Raw genomic sequence first — 17997 nt, 5'->3', positions numbered from 1 at the left:
GCATGCATGCGGCCCAGGTTTGATCCTCAGCACCACATACAAAGATGTTGTGTCCGCCGAAAACTAAAAAAAAATAAATATTAAAAAATTCTCTCTCTCTCTCTTTTTTTAAAAAAAAGGAGGAAATCCAGAGACTATCAAAAACAATCCAAACCTTGTGGCTCTGGAGCCCCCTCTCTTCAGAGAAGTCTATTTCTACAGTTTGCAATAATCCTCTATGTCCTGTTCTTCAATTCTTTGCTGAACAGCAATGAGTCCGAGACCCCTAGACAGCAACACATACAGATCACTAGCGTTCTCTGGAAGGGCCATAACTGGAGTGGAGTGAGGTTAGGAGAGATGTTGAGATGAAAAGTGTAATGGAAACTATTTTCATTTGATCCATGGGGGCAGTGCACATTTTGGTTTGCATTTGTATTCACAAATGTTTGGTGAAAAAAAGTCTCATTTATTATGGTCCTACCTCTCTCCTACCATTTTGAAATTCTAATCAAGGATCATCATTCATCACACAATGTACTGATCTATGTTGCCTATTTAATCACCGTCCATACCAAGATACAAGGAAATGTAACCAAGATCACTTTATGAGTATAAAGTTTTGAGTATAAACCTTGTTGCCAGACCTTAGGTGGCTTCATTTTTATTTATATATTTATTTTTAGTACTAGCCATGAAATCCAAGGGTGCTTAACCACTGAGCCACAACCCTGGCCCCTTTTACGTTGAGACAAGTTCTCCCTAAATTGCTTAGGGCCTTGCAAAATTGCTGAGGCTGGCTTTGAACTTTTGATTCTCCTGCCTCAACCTCCCCAGCCACTGGGATTACAGGCATGCGCTATCACGCTGGGCTCAGGTGGCTTATTTTTTAAAACTGACATGTTTTTTTCTTCTTTCCCTTCTCCTTTTAACATAAGGGAAACAAGACTAACACTTTCCAGTCCCAGGCTAAGCTATTACGCCCTTCACTGGAAAAGTGTCATTGCCCCCAAGAACAAAGAAAACTTCAAACCTAAGAACTCAAGCTCAAGGACACCCAGTGGCTGTTCACTAATTATATCTACTGATAATATTTGGATCCCAGCCCTTAAATGTTGCTCTTCAAAGCCCTGTGCTCCCGCAGGCAGAGGGGATCACAGCCTCTGGCACAGGAGTTCACTGTGTTTCGCCAGCAAAACAAAAAGCTTTTTTTTTTCGCCTCAAACCTTGTCCTCCTTTTTGGACTGGCAATGGGGACAAGGATCACGCTTTAGGTAACAGAAAGAGTACTCCATAATATTCCTTCTGCACCTTCTCATTGTATTATCCCTTAGAAAGGTAAATCAATATTTTTACTCCTATCAACATCTGTAACTTTATTACAAAAATTTTCAAAGAAACAAATAAAAACTATTAGGAACATTTAATTGGGAACTGCCTTAGTACAAACTTAACAGTCAGATTGACAACCATCTGGCACCAGAGTTTTGGCGCCAGCGTTGTTCCGTAAAGCCCTGCCCCACTGCGCCTCTAGCCCCATTTCGGGATTTTCCGGAGCCTGGTCGCGCCACACCGCGGGAGACAGGGGCGGAACGGTGGTGGGGAAGCACCGCCTTTCTGTCATGCGCACTACGGCCGGCGCGCTTTTCTCTCTCCCTCCTCCACCACCCACCAGGAGAACTGGTCATGCGCAGTGAGTTTGCCCTGGGCTCGCGCGCTTCGCCGCGCCGCCGTGCGCAGGAGCGGAGCTGCCGGCCAGAGCGGAAGTGGGAACTGCTGCGGGGAGGCGGGGCTGCGGAGCTGTCCGAGGGGTGGGCGAGAGGCGGTCATGGCGCCCTCTGGGCGTCTCGTGGTTCCTCTGACAGTGTTGGTGCTGTTGCTTTGGGGGCTTCCGTGGATCCACGGGCGGCGGAGTGACGTGCGTGTCATCACCGACGAGAACTGGAGGGAGTTGCTGGAAGGAGAGTGGATGATAGAATTGTGAGTGTGGAGCGTTTGTCCCGCGACGCCGGCCGGGTCCCTCCGATCCCGCACACCCTCTTCCGCAGGCAGGCCGCAGCTTTCCCCGGACTTCGCCTTGTAGTCGCCGAGGGGGCGCCCCAACTCCTCAGGATCCCCAGCTCCTCCCGGGAGCTGCCGCCGACTTGGTCGCACTCCTCCTGGTTTCCTACCTGGGAATATTAAGTTTCTTCTGCACTCTGCTCCCGTGTTTCTTTTTAGTGCTGTGGTGCGCCAAAGGACTTGTGCTGAATTCAGTTGTCTCTTAACTTTTCTTCCTGGCTTTGAGATTGGAATTCGGATGGGATGGGGTGGAGGTGGCCTCAGACTTGTTCCCGTATAATATTGTTTTAGAATGATCCTTTACAGATGGGCGTTCAGACTTATTTTCGCTAAGCTTCGCAGAAGAGGATATTGAGCACAATCTCTGGCTTTTTGTTTATCCTCAAGAATTATCCATTTGTGTGTTGGAATTTGGGACTTTTGTTTCATATGCTAAGTTGAAATAAGGTTTTTTAAAATATTTGTGCCCTCCTTCACACATTCTCTTTCTGCAAGTCATTTTTTTCATTGTGCATTCGAAATGTAGAGAATCCTTGAGTTGTGACTCCTAGACCTTTGTAAGTGATATTGCATTAAAAGATAAAAATTACTACTGGGATTATTATAAACTCTTTTAAGAGCGCTAGCTTGAGGTAGTTTGAACGAATTCATGTGGCTTGTGTGGTGGTTCTACTTTCAAGTCCTTTCTGCTGCTGTAGGAAATAACTGTCTTTGTTTTAGATGCTAAATTTTTTGATGATGGTAATATGGTTTCAGTGGTATAACTAATTCTGGCCCAAAGCATCATTATTGTTTGAATATTGTCTGTATACTGGACACTACTAAGCACTTTTAAATACATTATCATATTTAATTTCCTAATGATAGTTATTATTCTATCTCATTATACAGATGAGAAACAGATGCCTAAGTACCTTAATTGGCCTGTCCAGATATTGCTATACTGGCTTTCTTTGGGCCTCCAAAAACATGCAGTAATTGTTAGAACACCTGCTTCTTTAACAAGGCTCAGATATTTTCCTGGATCATGGATGAAGCATTACGAGTTAAGGAGACAAGTGGGGGTGGACATCCGGAAAGGACATTGGAGAAGACAGAGTCAGTAACTTTTGAATCGTAAAAGATAAGAACAAAAGTAAGATAGGGAAAGTATTTAGTATGCATATAATCTGCAACATGGTTGAAGGAGTTATCAGGCACTGTTGAAGCTGTGGAGGAGAGGAAGTATAACCAATGGCAGCATTTGTTTTTTCCATCAGTAGCTTGTTTTAGATTTGGGCCTGTAAAATAGTTAATGTTAAACAATATGTTAAGCAGTAGTGATTATGAGTTTATATGCAAAATACAGTCAAATATTACTTCAGGACATTTTTAATTCATTTGGTCTAACTGTAAATATAGCATCAGAAGAGGTATTAAGGAGAAAATAATGAACAAATTCATTGATGATGAGCTAAATTCAAATTAGAGCATCTATTAGAAATTATAGGATAGTGTTTTCCTTCTTTATCCTTAGCTAAAGATCCTAAGGTTCAAGAAGTCTTTAAAAAAAACACAGGATGCAACACATTGGAAAAAAGAAAGGATTGCTGGACAAGGTGGCACGCACCTGTCATCTTAGCCCCTCAAGAGACTGAAGCAAGAAGATCACAAGTTAGCCTCAGCAACCTAGTGAGACATTGTCTCAAAATAAGGAAAGGCTGGGGATGTGGCCCAGTGGTTGAGTGCCCCTAGGTTCAGTCCTTGGTACCAAAATAAATAAATAAATAAATAGGATTTAATAGTCTGCTTTTAATTACAAGTAAATTATTTTCATTTACTCTGTTTCTGATCAGAAGTTGTTATAGAGACGTTTTCATTATAACTTACTGTTAAGGAGTTTGAGATATATATATGTATGTGTATATATATATATATATATATATATATATATATATATATATATACTAGTTTGTTTTATTCTACAGTGCCTATTTTGGGAATTTTTCCTAAAACAATCAAGAAAACATGAATACAGAAACTGTATTTTTGTTTTTAAACATGTATAGGCTTCATTTGTTCTGGTTCCATAAGCTGAGGCAAATTGCAATCTACAATAAAGTAGAAAAGCAAAATTCTAGGGAGAAATTAGGACCTGGGAAGATTATGAATGCCATTAAAATGCTAGTATGGTTGGCCATAGAATTTGTAAAACCAGGGTCTTGGAAAACTGGTGGCCAAAAAATATTTGCTTAGTCTGCTTAGTATTTGGGGATTAGGTTTTGAAATAATATTTTTACATAAAAACACAGGTGTCTAGCTCCTTTTAATATGAATAGCCTTTCTTCCTGGAACAGCTATCTCTCTGGCAATCCTGCTGCATAGTAGTAGTAGCTGCCTTAAGTTGGAACTTGTGTTTCCTCATTCACCATAGCCCAAAGTACTTTTTATTTTTCCAACACCTTGCATTTGACTCTGCACTATAAAATTGTTAAAATGGTAAACTTAAAAAAAAAAAAGTCTCTAGCTTTCTGGTGGCTATATTATAGTAGAAAAATCCAAGGGTTTTTAAAGAGTTGTTATTCATGTGAAAAAGCCCTTGTGTCTTTAAAAATTTATTCTCAGGGTTGCTTTATTATGGATGGTTATGATCCTTAATTCATATTTCTTAGTATCCAGATTGTTAGGCCCACAGAACTGTTTTCATATGCATAAAATTAACTACTTTGTTATTTTCAGTTTTTAGTATAAAATATTCTTCATGAATTTTATGTTTAAAGTATTTTTCATAATTTTTTTCAATCCAAAGATGAGTGATCATGAGAGCACTTAAGTTTTTGTTTTTAAACTATATTTTAGTTATGCACCGTGGTGTCCTGCTTGTCAAAATCTTCAACCAGAATGGGAAAGTTTTGCTGAATGGGGAGAAGATCTTGAGGTTAATGTTGCAAAAGTAGATGTCACAGAGCAGACAGGTACAGTAAGTCTGGTTGGTTTTGTTTTTTTTTTGCCACTTGTGTTGAAATCTATTCTATTTTCCACATTAGCTGCTCTTAACCTTTCATTACATTTTGAAAACAATGTTCTGCATCTAGTTAAATTAGTCCACAGCTAGTTAAAACCCACTTGACTTATCATCTCTCTGTTGGGGGCTCAGCATGCAGTGACTGCAAAAAGCAGATTGACTGATTGTGTGTACAACTCATTCCTTGTTTGTTGCTCTAAGGGATTTTTGAGATATCTTTCTCTCCCTATTCCTGCCCATATAATTTTCTCTTATCTTTTTTGTGTTCCATTCTACTAGCATGTAAGATTCCTTTGAGAAGTCTTAGAACACCGTGGTCCAAGTAGACATCGGCCAAGTCATCATTTGCAATTTACCAAGCTTCAAAATAAGGGCATGTTTCTTTCAAAGTCAAAGTCACATTCTTTGATTTGACTCTAAAATTGAATTTCAGATTTAATACATATGATTTGAGAATGTGGGCTGTTAGTTGCTTTAAGTTTATAATTTATATTAGGCATGATTTCCATATTCATAATAGTATTTAAATAATTTAGAGTCACCTTATACTTAGTGATTGTCCAATATAAAACCCGCTGTATGTTCTTTATCATTTGTAGGACTGAGTGGACGGTTTATCATAACTGCTCTTCCTACTATTTATCAGTAAGTATTTGAAGATTCTCAGTTATTGAGAAGGATGTATCATAGTGTAATCAGAATAGTAGGCCTCTCTCTTGGATCATTTTAAAAGAGCTGAGGTAATCTCATTCAAGTATTTTAGCTCATTTTGCTTTTATCGTACCCTAAGTTCCTTTAGACAGACAAATGATCCATGAAGCAGTCCTTGTTGTCAGAGATTTGGAATTGTTTGGAACATGATGCTCATGTGAAATTTTGTGATCCTGTTCAGCATAGGAAATGATTGTGAGACCAGAGTGCTAGTAAATCCTTTGGGAAATAGGGTGAAAGGGAGAACTTGCTGTTTGCTGGAGCAGTTCTTGGAGAACACAGGGTTTAAATGAAATCTTGGAAGTAGAATTGTGAAGAGTGCAGGGTAAGCATTTCATTCCGTGGATGTTCTCATAAACAGGAGTGTGTTATTTTAAAAAAGTAGCTAAACTTTGGGGGAAAGTAGTGGGTGATAGGGTAGTGTTAAGTCAGAAGGAACAAGACAGTGTAGTCTGCAATATCAGGTCTTTTAGTTTGATTTTATTGATATTCTAATCTGGAGATGGGAAATCTCAAATCTACCTACTCTGTACCTTAATGTCGTCTAGGTGGTCGGCTAAATATTAAGAGGTACTTCTCATTTAAAATTTCGAAGACAAGGTGGCAATTCTGTTGGGTGTGGTGGTGCGTGTTTATAATCCCAGTGACTCAGGAGACTAAGACAGGCGAATCAGCATTTTGCAAGACCCTGTCCCGATATAAAAAATAAAAAGGGTTAGAGATGTAGTTCACCACACGGCCTGCACAATGGTTTCATTAATGAGGTTCTAGGCATAAAGTTAGTTAGAAGAGATCGAAATAAAACACACAGACTCAGTTACCTTATTTCTATTGCTAGGTCCGAGACGGCTCCCCTCTGTGGTTCCCTCCTCTAACCGCCCAGCAGGGCAGCAAGGATTTACTCAGGGCTAGCAGGAGAGAGAGAGAGTGAACACGCCTGGGAGTAGCCTTTTATTGGGGAACAAGAGATTCAGGGGAGAATTCCATCCAATGAAGGTTGAGGGGGGACCGCACTCCAAGGTCAGGGTCAGTGATTGGGTCTCCGGGGTCAGTGGTCAGGCACACCCCCACACAGATGGGCTCTCTCATCAGGAAAGGGCCGGGAAAGCTTCCACACAGCCAAAGCGCCTCAGACCCTTAATGGGAGCCACCCAATCATGTGTCAGAATGGCTTCCCACAATGTAGTAAGTAGTAGAGCACCCCTGGGTTCAGTCCCAGTTCTGCAAAAAGGAACAACAATACAAAACCAAATGGGAAGTTCCTTGTGTATGTCTGTATCTTGTTTTTCCTTGTCCATTTTTTTTAAACTTTTTTTTTTTAAGTCAGCCATCATTCCTTTGTATCTATTTAAATTTCTTTTTTTCTGCATCTCATAAGTACTTCTGTCCCTCCCTTTTCACTCATTTCTTTTCCTCACATGCCCCTTAATTGGCTGTAATCAGTATTCCTATTTCTTTTTTACTTCTCAATACCCCTGAACTGGTCTGGAATTTCCTGCCCTTTTTCTCTTAGCCATGGCATTTACCTTGCCTTTTTCTCTAATTTCTGCCTGTTGCAATCTTACCCATCCTTCAAAGAACAGTTTGCTTTCTATTAAAACTTTTGTGTTTTTGAGTGGGAGCTTCCTTGTGGTCTTTTTATCTGGATGGATGCAGAATCTCTTAACCCTGTGGTAGGTAGTGGGGAACTATTGAGTTTTTGCACTTGAGGATGCATTAAGACTGGAGAACATTTAGGACTATTTGACAGAATACCATACATACATTGGGAATGGGAAGGAGGATGTAGATGGAAGGACCGGTGCAAAATTGCCTTTAAGTAGAATCACTGAAGTCCCTGGGAGGAAAGCACTGTCCCAAATGCTCTCTGTAATTTAAAACAGGATGGCAGAAATGATGACCATGATGGAAAGTACCAGGGGAAACCAAAACAAACAAAACAAAAAAACAACTTTAAACTTACAGTTTAAAAATAGCTAATAATTTTTATGTTTTAGGCACTATTTTAGTAACTTTTTATATGGCAATTCCTTTAAAATAAAAATAATTTTCTAAGATTTTTCTGCTTACTGTGCTTCATAATAACTTTCATACTTGGAAGAGTAACAACAAAATCTTAAGGTTTATGATTGTATTTGGGCTGTGATATCATCAGTAATAATTTAATATGTGGCTTCTGCGTTGCTAATGCTTTTGAATATTAGGATTGATTAAAATAAGGTGAGGAAATAGTGGAAACATACAAAATTTATTTCCTTTTGGTACTAATATTTAATCCTGATCTTTAGTTGTAAAGATGGTGAATTTAGGCGCTATCAGGGTCCAAGGACTAAGAAGGACTTCATCAACTTTATAAGCGAAAAAGAGTGGAAGAATATTGAACCTGTTTCATCGTGGTTTGGTCCAGGTTCTGTTCTGTAAGTACAAGGGATTTTTCTCTTATTTACTTCAGAATTAATTGGAAGAGATAATTATATTTTATATAAATAAATATAAGTACATAGTTTGTTTCTTGGACTCTTAAGGCATCTTTAGATTCATTATGTATTTGATATTTTTACTTAGATCTTGTAAATCAAACAAATAACCTTGGTGCTTATTAAGCTAGGTGGAGCTATTCTGCAAAATTAAGCTTAGTCCTTTTTAAGAAATATTTTTAGATGCTTAGATTGATATGTGTCATTAAAAACTTAATAGTGCCCCAAAGACTGGACAGTGTAAATGGACATGTGGTAATTTGAAAGACTCAGACATTTACCTGCATATTTTATCTTTAAATTTCCTGATGCACAGTGATTAATTACATTTGATTATTCTGCCCATCTGATTTGTATAAATAGTTGTTTGAACAATAACTAATGGTATGATTAATCCCTGAGCTTAAATTTAGTTGGGAGATACATACCAGTTAGGATTGGGAGTGGCAAACATATTTCTTACTACATTGTTGGAGTACAAGGCCTCACTGGTCATTCGAGAGACTTGGGAATGGTAAGGTTTGTGTTCTCTTCTTATTCTGGTCTCCTCAACGTACTTGCTCTTGGGAGATGAGGTATTGGATCACCAACCATCAGAGAAAAAATGCTTTGGGTTCTGGGAGTGGGGGAAAGGTCTACTCTAAGCAGTATTTTGAAATTGAAGTGTGTCTTTTTCTTTTGTGATTCCAAATTATTCTTTTTTGGTAGGGGGTGCTATTGGGGATTGAACTCAGGGGCATTCAACCACTGAGTCACATCCCCACCCCTATTCTGTATTTTATTTAGAGATAGAGTCTCACTGAGTTGCTTAGCACCTTGCTTTTTGCTGAGGCTGGCTTTGAACTCAAGATCCTCCTGTCAGCTTCCTGAACTGCTGGAATTATAGGCGTGTACCATGACACCTGGCCAGATTATTCTTTAGTTGTCAGAACTTCTCACTGAACCACCATGTCCAGTGCAATTATGGAACCTAGTATTCCTGATATAGTTTAATTAGTGCAGACAACCGTGAGGTCACACAGAAATTTTAGCTCCTTGTTATTTGTGCTTGTCTTTTTTTTTCCCCCATATTGGGGATTGAACCCAGGGGCTGTCTGCCACTAAGCTAATCCCCAACTGATTTTGTTTTTATTTTGAGACTGGGTCTTGCTAAGTTGCTGAAGTTGGCCTCGAACTTGTGATCCTCCTGTCTTAGCCTCCCAAGTCTCTGGGGTTATAGGCCTGCACTGCTATACCTAGCTTCCCACTTGGCCTGTTAAACAGTGGAACTTAGTAACTGATTTTTGTTCTTTAAACCTTTTTCTGGTAGAAAAAGCAGTTGTTTGTAAGTTTCTGTTGAATCCTAAAGGTAGCAGGCTGTACCTTTATTATTTGGAGACTGCGTACAGGGGGCACTGCAAGTGTAAGGTTGGCAGTTTCAATTGGCATTGAATTAAGCCATCCTTTCACTTGTGTGTGAAAAAGCCCTTGGCAACATCAGCTTCTGCTTTTTGCTAGAGGGAATATTTTTGGAAACCCACAAACCCTTCTTTTTGAAGCATTTTTTTTAAACTGCCTATCTAAACTACCTGCATTTAATTATGTAAAAATAATTATTTTTACTTATGATGATTTATTCTTACATAGTCATTTATGTATCATTGGAAGTTGTCAAACTGTGCTATTATAAATTTTAATTTTTGATATAATAAGAGAAGTAATTTTGTTTTGGAGGTGCTGGGGATAAAATCTGGGGTCTTGTACGTGCTGGGCAAGTAGTCTGCCACTGTGTTACATCCCTGGAGAGGTGATTTTTAACTGGGAAAAATCATCTTAACAAGTGTTCCCAGTTGTTCTATGCTCATGTTTTGAAGTATTTTAAGGGTGAATAAGAATTGCCATTTCCATCTGATTTAATAGAGCTCAGAGTCAGTTGGTCAGTATTTTGAGAAACCATCAGATGAAAGTTAAAAGTGAATATTGAACTGGAAGCAGTTGTGCACACCTGTAATCCCAGCTACTTGGGAGGCTAAGACAGGAGGATCACAAATTTGGGACCAGCCTCAGCAGTTTAGTGAGACCCTGTCTCAAAAGAAAAAGGGATAGGGGATGTAGTGCAGCATTAGAGTGCTTATTACCTAGGGATATGCAAGGCCCTGGGTTTAATCCCTAATACTGGGGGAAGAAAAAAGGAAAAGTAAAAGCCATCATCAAAACTGTAAAAAGAAAAAAAAAGAAATTACCAAGTATTTTGTTTATGAGATGATTAGATGATGACAGCAATTTAGAAACTTACTTTTTCTGAGCAAAAAACCTTATTACAGTCACAAAGAGAGTGAGTGAGTGATTACTTTACAGTAGCAGTAATATCTGTTGTTGGGAAATTATGGGGTAGAAATAGAAAATATAGACAATGTTGTGTATCTTACTCAGTTTTCGAATCTCTTTTTTTAAATTTTAGGATGAGTAGTATGTCAGCACTCTTTCGGCTGTCTATGTACATCAGGGTATGTATTAAAATATTTCTATTGTAAACTGTCATGTTTTTAAACAAACAATTTTTAGTTCATTTTTTTTTTTTTTCTTTTGATTTCAGACTTGCCACAACTATTTTATTGAAGACCTTGGGTTACCAGTTTGGGGATCTTACACACTTTTTGCTTTAGCAACTCTGCTTTCAGGACTGTTATTAGGACTTGTGAGTACTTCATTTTTAGAGCACTAAAAAGAAAATATTTTAAAATGATACATTTGCATTAGTTGTATTATGTTATGATTCTGTTTATTTTTACAGTGTATGATATTTGTGGCAGATTGCCTTTGTCCTTCAAAACGGCGCAAACCACAGCCATACCCTTTAAGTAAGTATATTTTAACATTTTTGTTTGTTTGTTTGTTTTTTGCTGTGCAAATCCAGGGCCTAGCACATGCTAATAAACACTCTTTACCTCTGAGCTACATCCCCAGCCCTAAAATGTTTATATTTGTATTCACTATAATTCCATTTGTTCCTGTAAACACAATTACACACTTAATAGGTTCCTCGTCAGCTTTGGTTCCTAAGTTTGGTCCCTAAGTTCCTAAGTGGTCTCTATCAGTTGTGGTATAAATGAAGGGGGAGGAAATGTGTACTTCATGTGAGAATGGTAGCCCAGTGTGATTTAGAACATTGTTATTTTCTTGACTCATAGAGAATTTCAACATTACATTTAGCTTGTAGCTATTTAATGACATTGATCTGATGTCAGTGTATTTGAATACTTCATGTTACTCATGGATCTGTTTCAGTATACTTGAGTCCAAATTCAATTTTTAGGTGAATATTCTTCACTCTTAAAGTCATTCATTACGATAGTGACCATATTTGAAGATTTTTCTTTGTTTCAGCCAAATTTCATTCTTTTGGTAGAATATTGGAAAATGCAATTCCTGTAGCTGATTTGGATGGGCATTGACCTGAACTATATTGTAAAATGAATTTATATTATTCAAAGTATTTCTTGCTGCCTGTTGTAATACAAGTACTTCTTAATCTTTTATTTTTGATCTTGGAAAATTTTGCTGGTGGTCGAAGCCCTCATACTTTCAGTTAGTAAAGAACTTGGACTTTGTTATCTATTGGCTTTTCAGCAACTTTGTAGTTGACTGTTCAGGTGATATGGTTCCCATTTTTTGGTTGAGGAAAATAAGGTTCAGAGAGATGAAGGATTTCCCCCAAAGTCACACAGAAATGACAGAGGTGAGTGCAGACTTAAATCAAACTTGTGACCATCATGGTATTGCCTGCATGTTGCTGCCTTTTTGACTTAGGATTTATTGAGGTCAAAACTCCTGAAATGAAATCAGTGGGTATTTCATTTACAGCGATGTACCTATCCTTTATACATAGTTGTATTGACAATGATAGGGGCAGTTATGGAAGAAATAATAATTTTATCTGCCAGGGACTACTGATCTGCAGGGAGAAATGTTAAGCACAGATTATTTAAAAGATAAATTCATTGTCAGGTTTAAGGTTTTTGAAGTGAAATGAATAAATATGTTCATTCACCAATTCTATTATTAGTTTTATTGATTACTATTCTCTATTTTTATTCTGACATGTGTTAGAAAATCTATAGGTAGATAGGGTGCAACTGACCTTAGATCCCATAAATGTACCAAAGTTCATGCTGAATCATATTACATAGACTGAATCATTTTTGGGACAGTTGCCAGATTCTCATCTCCATCAAAGTCATCTGCTGACTACTCTGGTAGTCTGCATAGATTAATTTTTGTATCTGGGACCATGAGTATTGGAGTCAGAGTTGTTTTATCAATTGGAGCAAACGTGAAGGCATGTACTCACCGGGAGACCTTGTTTAAAAAGATTGTTGGTCCCTGCCCTGGGTTTTGGAATCAAGTTCTGTGATGAAGCTGGGAATTTGTATTTCTGATAAATTCTAGGAGAAGTTAATGCTGCTGGTCTGAAGACTACTCTTTGAAAAAATCTGTCTTGCAGAAATGGCTACCAATAGGAAGCTGTGTAGGTCCTTGCCCATGAAAGAACTTGTATTGACATACAAACTCTTTAAAAAAAATAGTGACTCTGGTAGGCTCCCCTCTATGGAATAAACTGTGAGATATGTACTTGGTATACATTTAAGGAGGTAAGTGTTCTCAAGAGGACAGTATACTGAATAGGTGTAATTTTAAAAATTTTCTGAGATGAACCAAAGGAAATGGCAGAGATGATACTTTTAGGAAGTTACAAGGAAAATAATTTTTTAGAAATTTAAAAAAATGACAACTAATTCATATCAAACTATTTAAGTTTTTTTTCTACTAATGTCCATAGTAAAAAGTTATTAGAAAAACTTATGCCTTAAAATATATTTTAATCTGGAGAGATTGAAAAGTATAAAGTAATGGGTTTTCTAAATATCTTTTCAAATCATTTAAAAAGATAGGTCTGTGATACATTATCCTGATGATGCATAATAAGTGCTTAATCTTCACTGGGCATAGGCTTAGGTAATTTGTTTTCCTTTAGTGAGATAATTGATAAATATTAATCTAGACTTTAATGTGATGATGCCTCTTCTGGAGAATGCCACGTGATTTGAGTTGTTTTCCAGTGTAAGTGTTTGTCTAAGATTTTGAGTTGCTCAGGGGAAAAAAAAAAAGCCACTCAGTATACCTATTGGTCATGTAGTAAGAAAGTCCGAGGACAGAATTGACTGGATCCTTGGGACCCAGATGATGTTATTAAGATGCTGTGTGTTTCTTAGTAGTTCAATTCTCCATATCTTGTTCCAGTCTCAGCTTGGTTCTTTGTAGTAAGTAGCACAAGATGATCAAAAAAAGCCATCACTCACAATCATGGAGGAAGAAGGAAACCCACTTTCTTCCATACTCACCTAACTTTTAGAGAAATCCTGGTGCATTCCACTTATAAAGAGCTTACTTGGAAGAGTTGCTGTAAACCATGGTTTCTCAAGCTTGACAGTACTTTTCCACTTTGAGCAGATGATTTTTAATTGTGATGGACTACCTTTTGTACATTGTTGGATGTTCAACAGTATCTCTGTAGTTGCTAATTTCCCTGCCCAGCTCCCCTCCCCAAGTGTGGCAACCAGAGATATCTCCATACATTGCAAATTGTTCCTTGAGGGACAGTATCATTCTTGGTGGAAACCTCTGTTATGAACTGTAATACTTACTGGAACCATGTAAGATGTGATGTAGCACAATGGTCTATTAACCCAGCATAGAAAGGGCAGACCAAATAATAGGTTGTTTATGATTAGGAATTTCTTGCTCTACTTATTAATCCTCCCCCTGGTTCTGGGTTGCCTAGAATTCTCAGCAGTTTAGAATGAGTGAACATAGTAAAACTCAGGCCCAATTTCATCTTAGTAATGTGGTGTGCTCTGAGCTTAACTAGCAATTGGCTCTATAACAAATAGCAAGTGTGTATGTGTATATTTTATTGTTTGTAATTATACCTTAATAAGATGATGAAGGGAAGGCACATTTGGAAGGGAAAGCACATTCTTGTCTACAAAATGTACAAGAATATGATTTATTTATTTATTTATTTATTTATTTATTTTATTATTTTTTTTTAAAGAGAGAGTGAGAGAGGAGAGAGAGAGGGAGAGAATTTTTTTTTTAATATTTATTTTTAGTTCTCGGCGGACACAACATCTTTGTTGGTATGTGGTGCTGAGGATCGAACCCGGGCCGCACGCATGCCAGGCGAGAGCGCTACCGCTTGAGCCACATCCCCAGCCCCCAAGAATATGATTTAAAAAAAAAGAAAAATATATATATATATTTAGTTGTAGTTGTACACAATACCTTTATTGTATTTTATTTATTTTAATGTGGTGCTGAGGATCTAACCCAGCACTTTACACATCCTAGGTAAGCGCTCTACCACTGAGCCACAACCCCATAAAGAATATGATCTTTAACTGTAAATTTGTGATTGATTCCCCCACCCCACCGTGAACCAAAACAGGATAGTGTTGAAGTTTTAGTATACTTATATACCAAAATATTAATAGTGAATTAATATAAGATCTATTTAATGCAGTATATTTTCTTAAAATTTCCACATTCACAGTATTAGTGCCTATTGATTACTTTCAGTTTAGTTTATAAATAGATGGGTAAGTAGAAAGAATTTGGCATGTAAAATGGATTTTTCTACTAGTGTTTATAGTCTTCACTGTTTTTCTAATAATTTATTCCTTTTGGAAATCCAAATGTAAGTAAATGCTAAAGCAGTCACAGGCATATGAATTATTGTATATTGATTTCTCTGGTCCTTGTCTTTAAGAAAAGTCATTACCAGAATTTTCTCAACCTTTGAAAAAAGTGGAGGAGGAACAAGAGGCTGATGAAGAAGATGTTTCAGAAGAGGAAGCTGAAAGTAAAGAAGGAACAAACAAAGACTTTTCACAGAATGCCATAAGACAACGCTCTTTGGGTCCATCATTGTCCACTGATAAATCCTAGTTAATTTTTGTGGATATCTTAATATCATGATTTTAACAAAAACTGAAGTTTGATCATTTGTTTTTATGTGAACTGTGACGTGCTTATGTATTACAGGGTTTAATCCAGATTGTTGGATTGAACAGTTTTCATTAAGAAAATAAAAGCAGGTATAAAAGTTTGTAATATGATTTAAGAACATTATGGTTGTTTAATTAATGTTTAATTTTAAAAAATCTGGTGCCAAGCAATAAGATTTGTACGTGTTTGTTTAATAACAACCTGTTTGTCTGAATTAAAAAAATTACATTTTCCAAAGTTTGCATTATTGGGGTATTTAAGATTAGAGAAAAAGATTTCTCATTTGATATGATTTTTCTCAGTTTCACTGTGTGAAAAAAAAGCACATATATCCCATAAGTGGGAACTTTTTGCCCATTGTCTTGAGAAACACATATTTCAATGATAATTCCGTGGTCTTTTAGAGATATAGTTCAAAATTTCCTCATATTTTAAAAATTATGCAACTAATAAAAAACTACCTTGCTTTAATTATCTTTTCTGCACATCATATACAGAATATGCTACTGATTGAGGGAGTTTTTATAAGTGTAGGTGTTCTCTTGATTCCTAATAAGGTCAGTTGCTTTTTTTGTTGTTGTTCCTTTGGTCACTGTATGGTTTGTATTTTTTAATTTGCCATCTCAAATTGGATAATATGAACAGTATCACTGTTACATTTACTGTTGGTAAATAGTACTTTTTTTTGTTTCAAATTGAAGTTTACTAAGAGAAATCCATCAAACTGAACTATATTGATAATTTAAAATTTTAGTCATTCAGTCCAGATTTTACATTATTATTGTTGAGACTTGTCTTGAATATTTTGATTTTGTTCTTTTTCTCTTTTCTTTTTGTTATTAATGTAAAGGTGGACATTCCTGATTTTCATTTGAGATAGAAAAGCTTTGGTATTTTATACTTGGGAAGTGCAAAGCTTAATTTGATATAAAGTTTGCTTTCTACTCAGGAAAAAACATCTTCTGTATATTTTCAGAGTATCTTTGTCCTATGTTCAGAAAATTAATTGATTTTGTAGTTAGTTTCTGCTTGGTGTTTTAAAATTTTAACATTTTTATGCTTTTTAAAAGATAAACTTCATATTCTATTGTTCTTGACTGCTATTCTGTGGTGTTTCTCGGGTGGAAGTCAGCAAGAGGAATACATAGTTTTCACCTTACATCAAGTAGAGGGTTTATTAGAGGGTTGTATAAAAAGAATAGGAACACCCATAAATACTCAGAATGAATAATTCAGCCATTTTGTAATAGATTATTTCTGTAAAATCGTCAATTTTAAGGTTCTCTTTCTGTGTGGATTCATTAGACTTGCAGTATCTTTAGTATACAAGTTTTATTTAAAGGCTTCTCTTCAAATATTAAATATTCTGCCATTGAATGGTCTGGATATGTAATTTGTGATGCCTTAGAAAAAATTTCTAAGCACAAAATAAATTTTTCTAAGCACTTCATTAAACCTGAAGACCAGTATGATTTCTAGTTGCACATTTCAAAGTATGCTTGATTTCTTTGTATTTAACAATGTTTAAGATGAATCGCTGTGCGTTGCTGTATATGTACTTTATATGTGCAATAAAAGGCTGGATTCTTTTTCTGTTATTTGACATGATTGAAGAAAATGATGCTTCTTAATCATTCTTTTTTTAGCATTCTCGTATCTGACATTGTCAGATTTTTTTTTTAAGAGAGAGAGAATTTTAATATATATATTTTTTAGTTCTCGGTGGACACAACATCTTCGGTTGTATGTGGTGCTGAGGATCGAACCCGGGCCACACGCATGCCAGGCAAGCACGCTACCGCTTGAGCCACATCCCCAGCCCACATTGTCAGATTTTTAACTAGAAAATATGATGACAGAAAACTAAATGTAGGCAAACAGGTAGGGTCTTGATATTTCCATAAACATATGATCTCAGTTGTTGAAGATTGTCACTGTAGAAATCTGAATGCTTTTCTGTTGATACTACAGGCTTCCAAAACCTATATGAAGTCATTGACAAGTGGTTCAGGAATGAGTAATGTGCAGTGCCAATGATATCCTGGCTCACTCACTCCATAATCATTCAGCTTTACCACTGAAGTATCGTATAATCTGGTCTCTAGAGAAAATGCATTATTCTTCCACACATTGCCTAGTCTTTATTGGTAAAACTAAAAAGAGTCTTAATGAAGATTCCCGAGTGTATATCAATATTATAATTTGGATAAGATGTATTACCCTGACAGTCATGGTTAGATTCTGAATGATGTAACTTAAATGGTGAATTAATTCATTTGATGGATTAATGATTTGAAAGGACTACTGTGCTGGGTAGTAACTATGGGCAGGTGCGGTGTGGCTAGAAGAACTGAGTCACTGGGGGCAAGTCTTCGAGGATTGTGTTTTGTCCCCTGGCTCTTCCCTTGCTTTCTGCTTCTATGCCGCCATGTCCTGAGATGCTTGCTTCTGTCATGGCATTTCACCTGACTTTATGCCTAGAGCAATGGATTTGGCCTATGATGGACTGAAAGCTCTGACCTGAAAATAAACTTTTTCTCCTCTAGGTTATTCTTGTCAGATATTTTAATCACACTACTAAAAAGAAATTGAATAAAAATTAAATACCCATACCAACAAAGAGTACTTTTTGGAGCTTTGTTTTTCTTTATTAATTCAGTTAGCCGTAACAACTATCACATGTCTTTCGGGAGAACAGGCTCACAGATATGGTAGAAA

The 17997-nt window shown here is 36.8% G+C and overlaps 1 protein-coding gene across 1 annotated transcript; it reads left to right on the top strand.

The window, feature by feature from the left end:
* Nucleotides 1-1745: 1745 nt before the first annotated feature.
* Nucleotides 1746-16868, top strand: TMX1 (thioredoxin related transmembrane protein 1). The gene is made up of 8 exons (XM_081290462.1): nucleotides 1746-1959; nucleotides 4879-4994; nucleotides 5644-5689; nucleotides 8044-8172; nucleotides 10673-10718; nucleotides 10808-10909; nucleotides 11006-11072; nucleotides 15041-16868. Exons 1-8 carry the CDS (start codon nucleotides 1808-1810, stop codon nucleotides 15217-15219), a joined length of 837 nt encoding a protein of 278 aa, XP_081146588.1. The 5' UTR covers nucleotides 1746-1807; the 3' UTR covers nucleotides 15220-16868.
* The last annotated feature ends 1129 nt before the right edge of the window (nucleotides 16869-17997 follow it).

Source organism: Spermophilus citellus, assembly GCF_964194105.1.
Source record: "Spermophilus citellus genome assembly, chromosome: 4".
In the NCBI taxonomy this organism is placed as follows: domain Eukaryota; kingdom Metazoa; phylum Chordata; class Mammalia; order Rodentia; family Sciuridae; genus Spermophilus; species Spermophilus citellus.
Note: the sequence above shows the minus strand (reverse complement) of the source record. Positions and strands in the feature narration are given on the sequence as shown.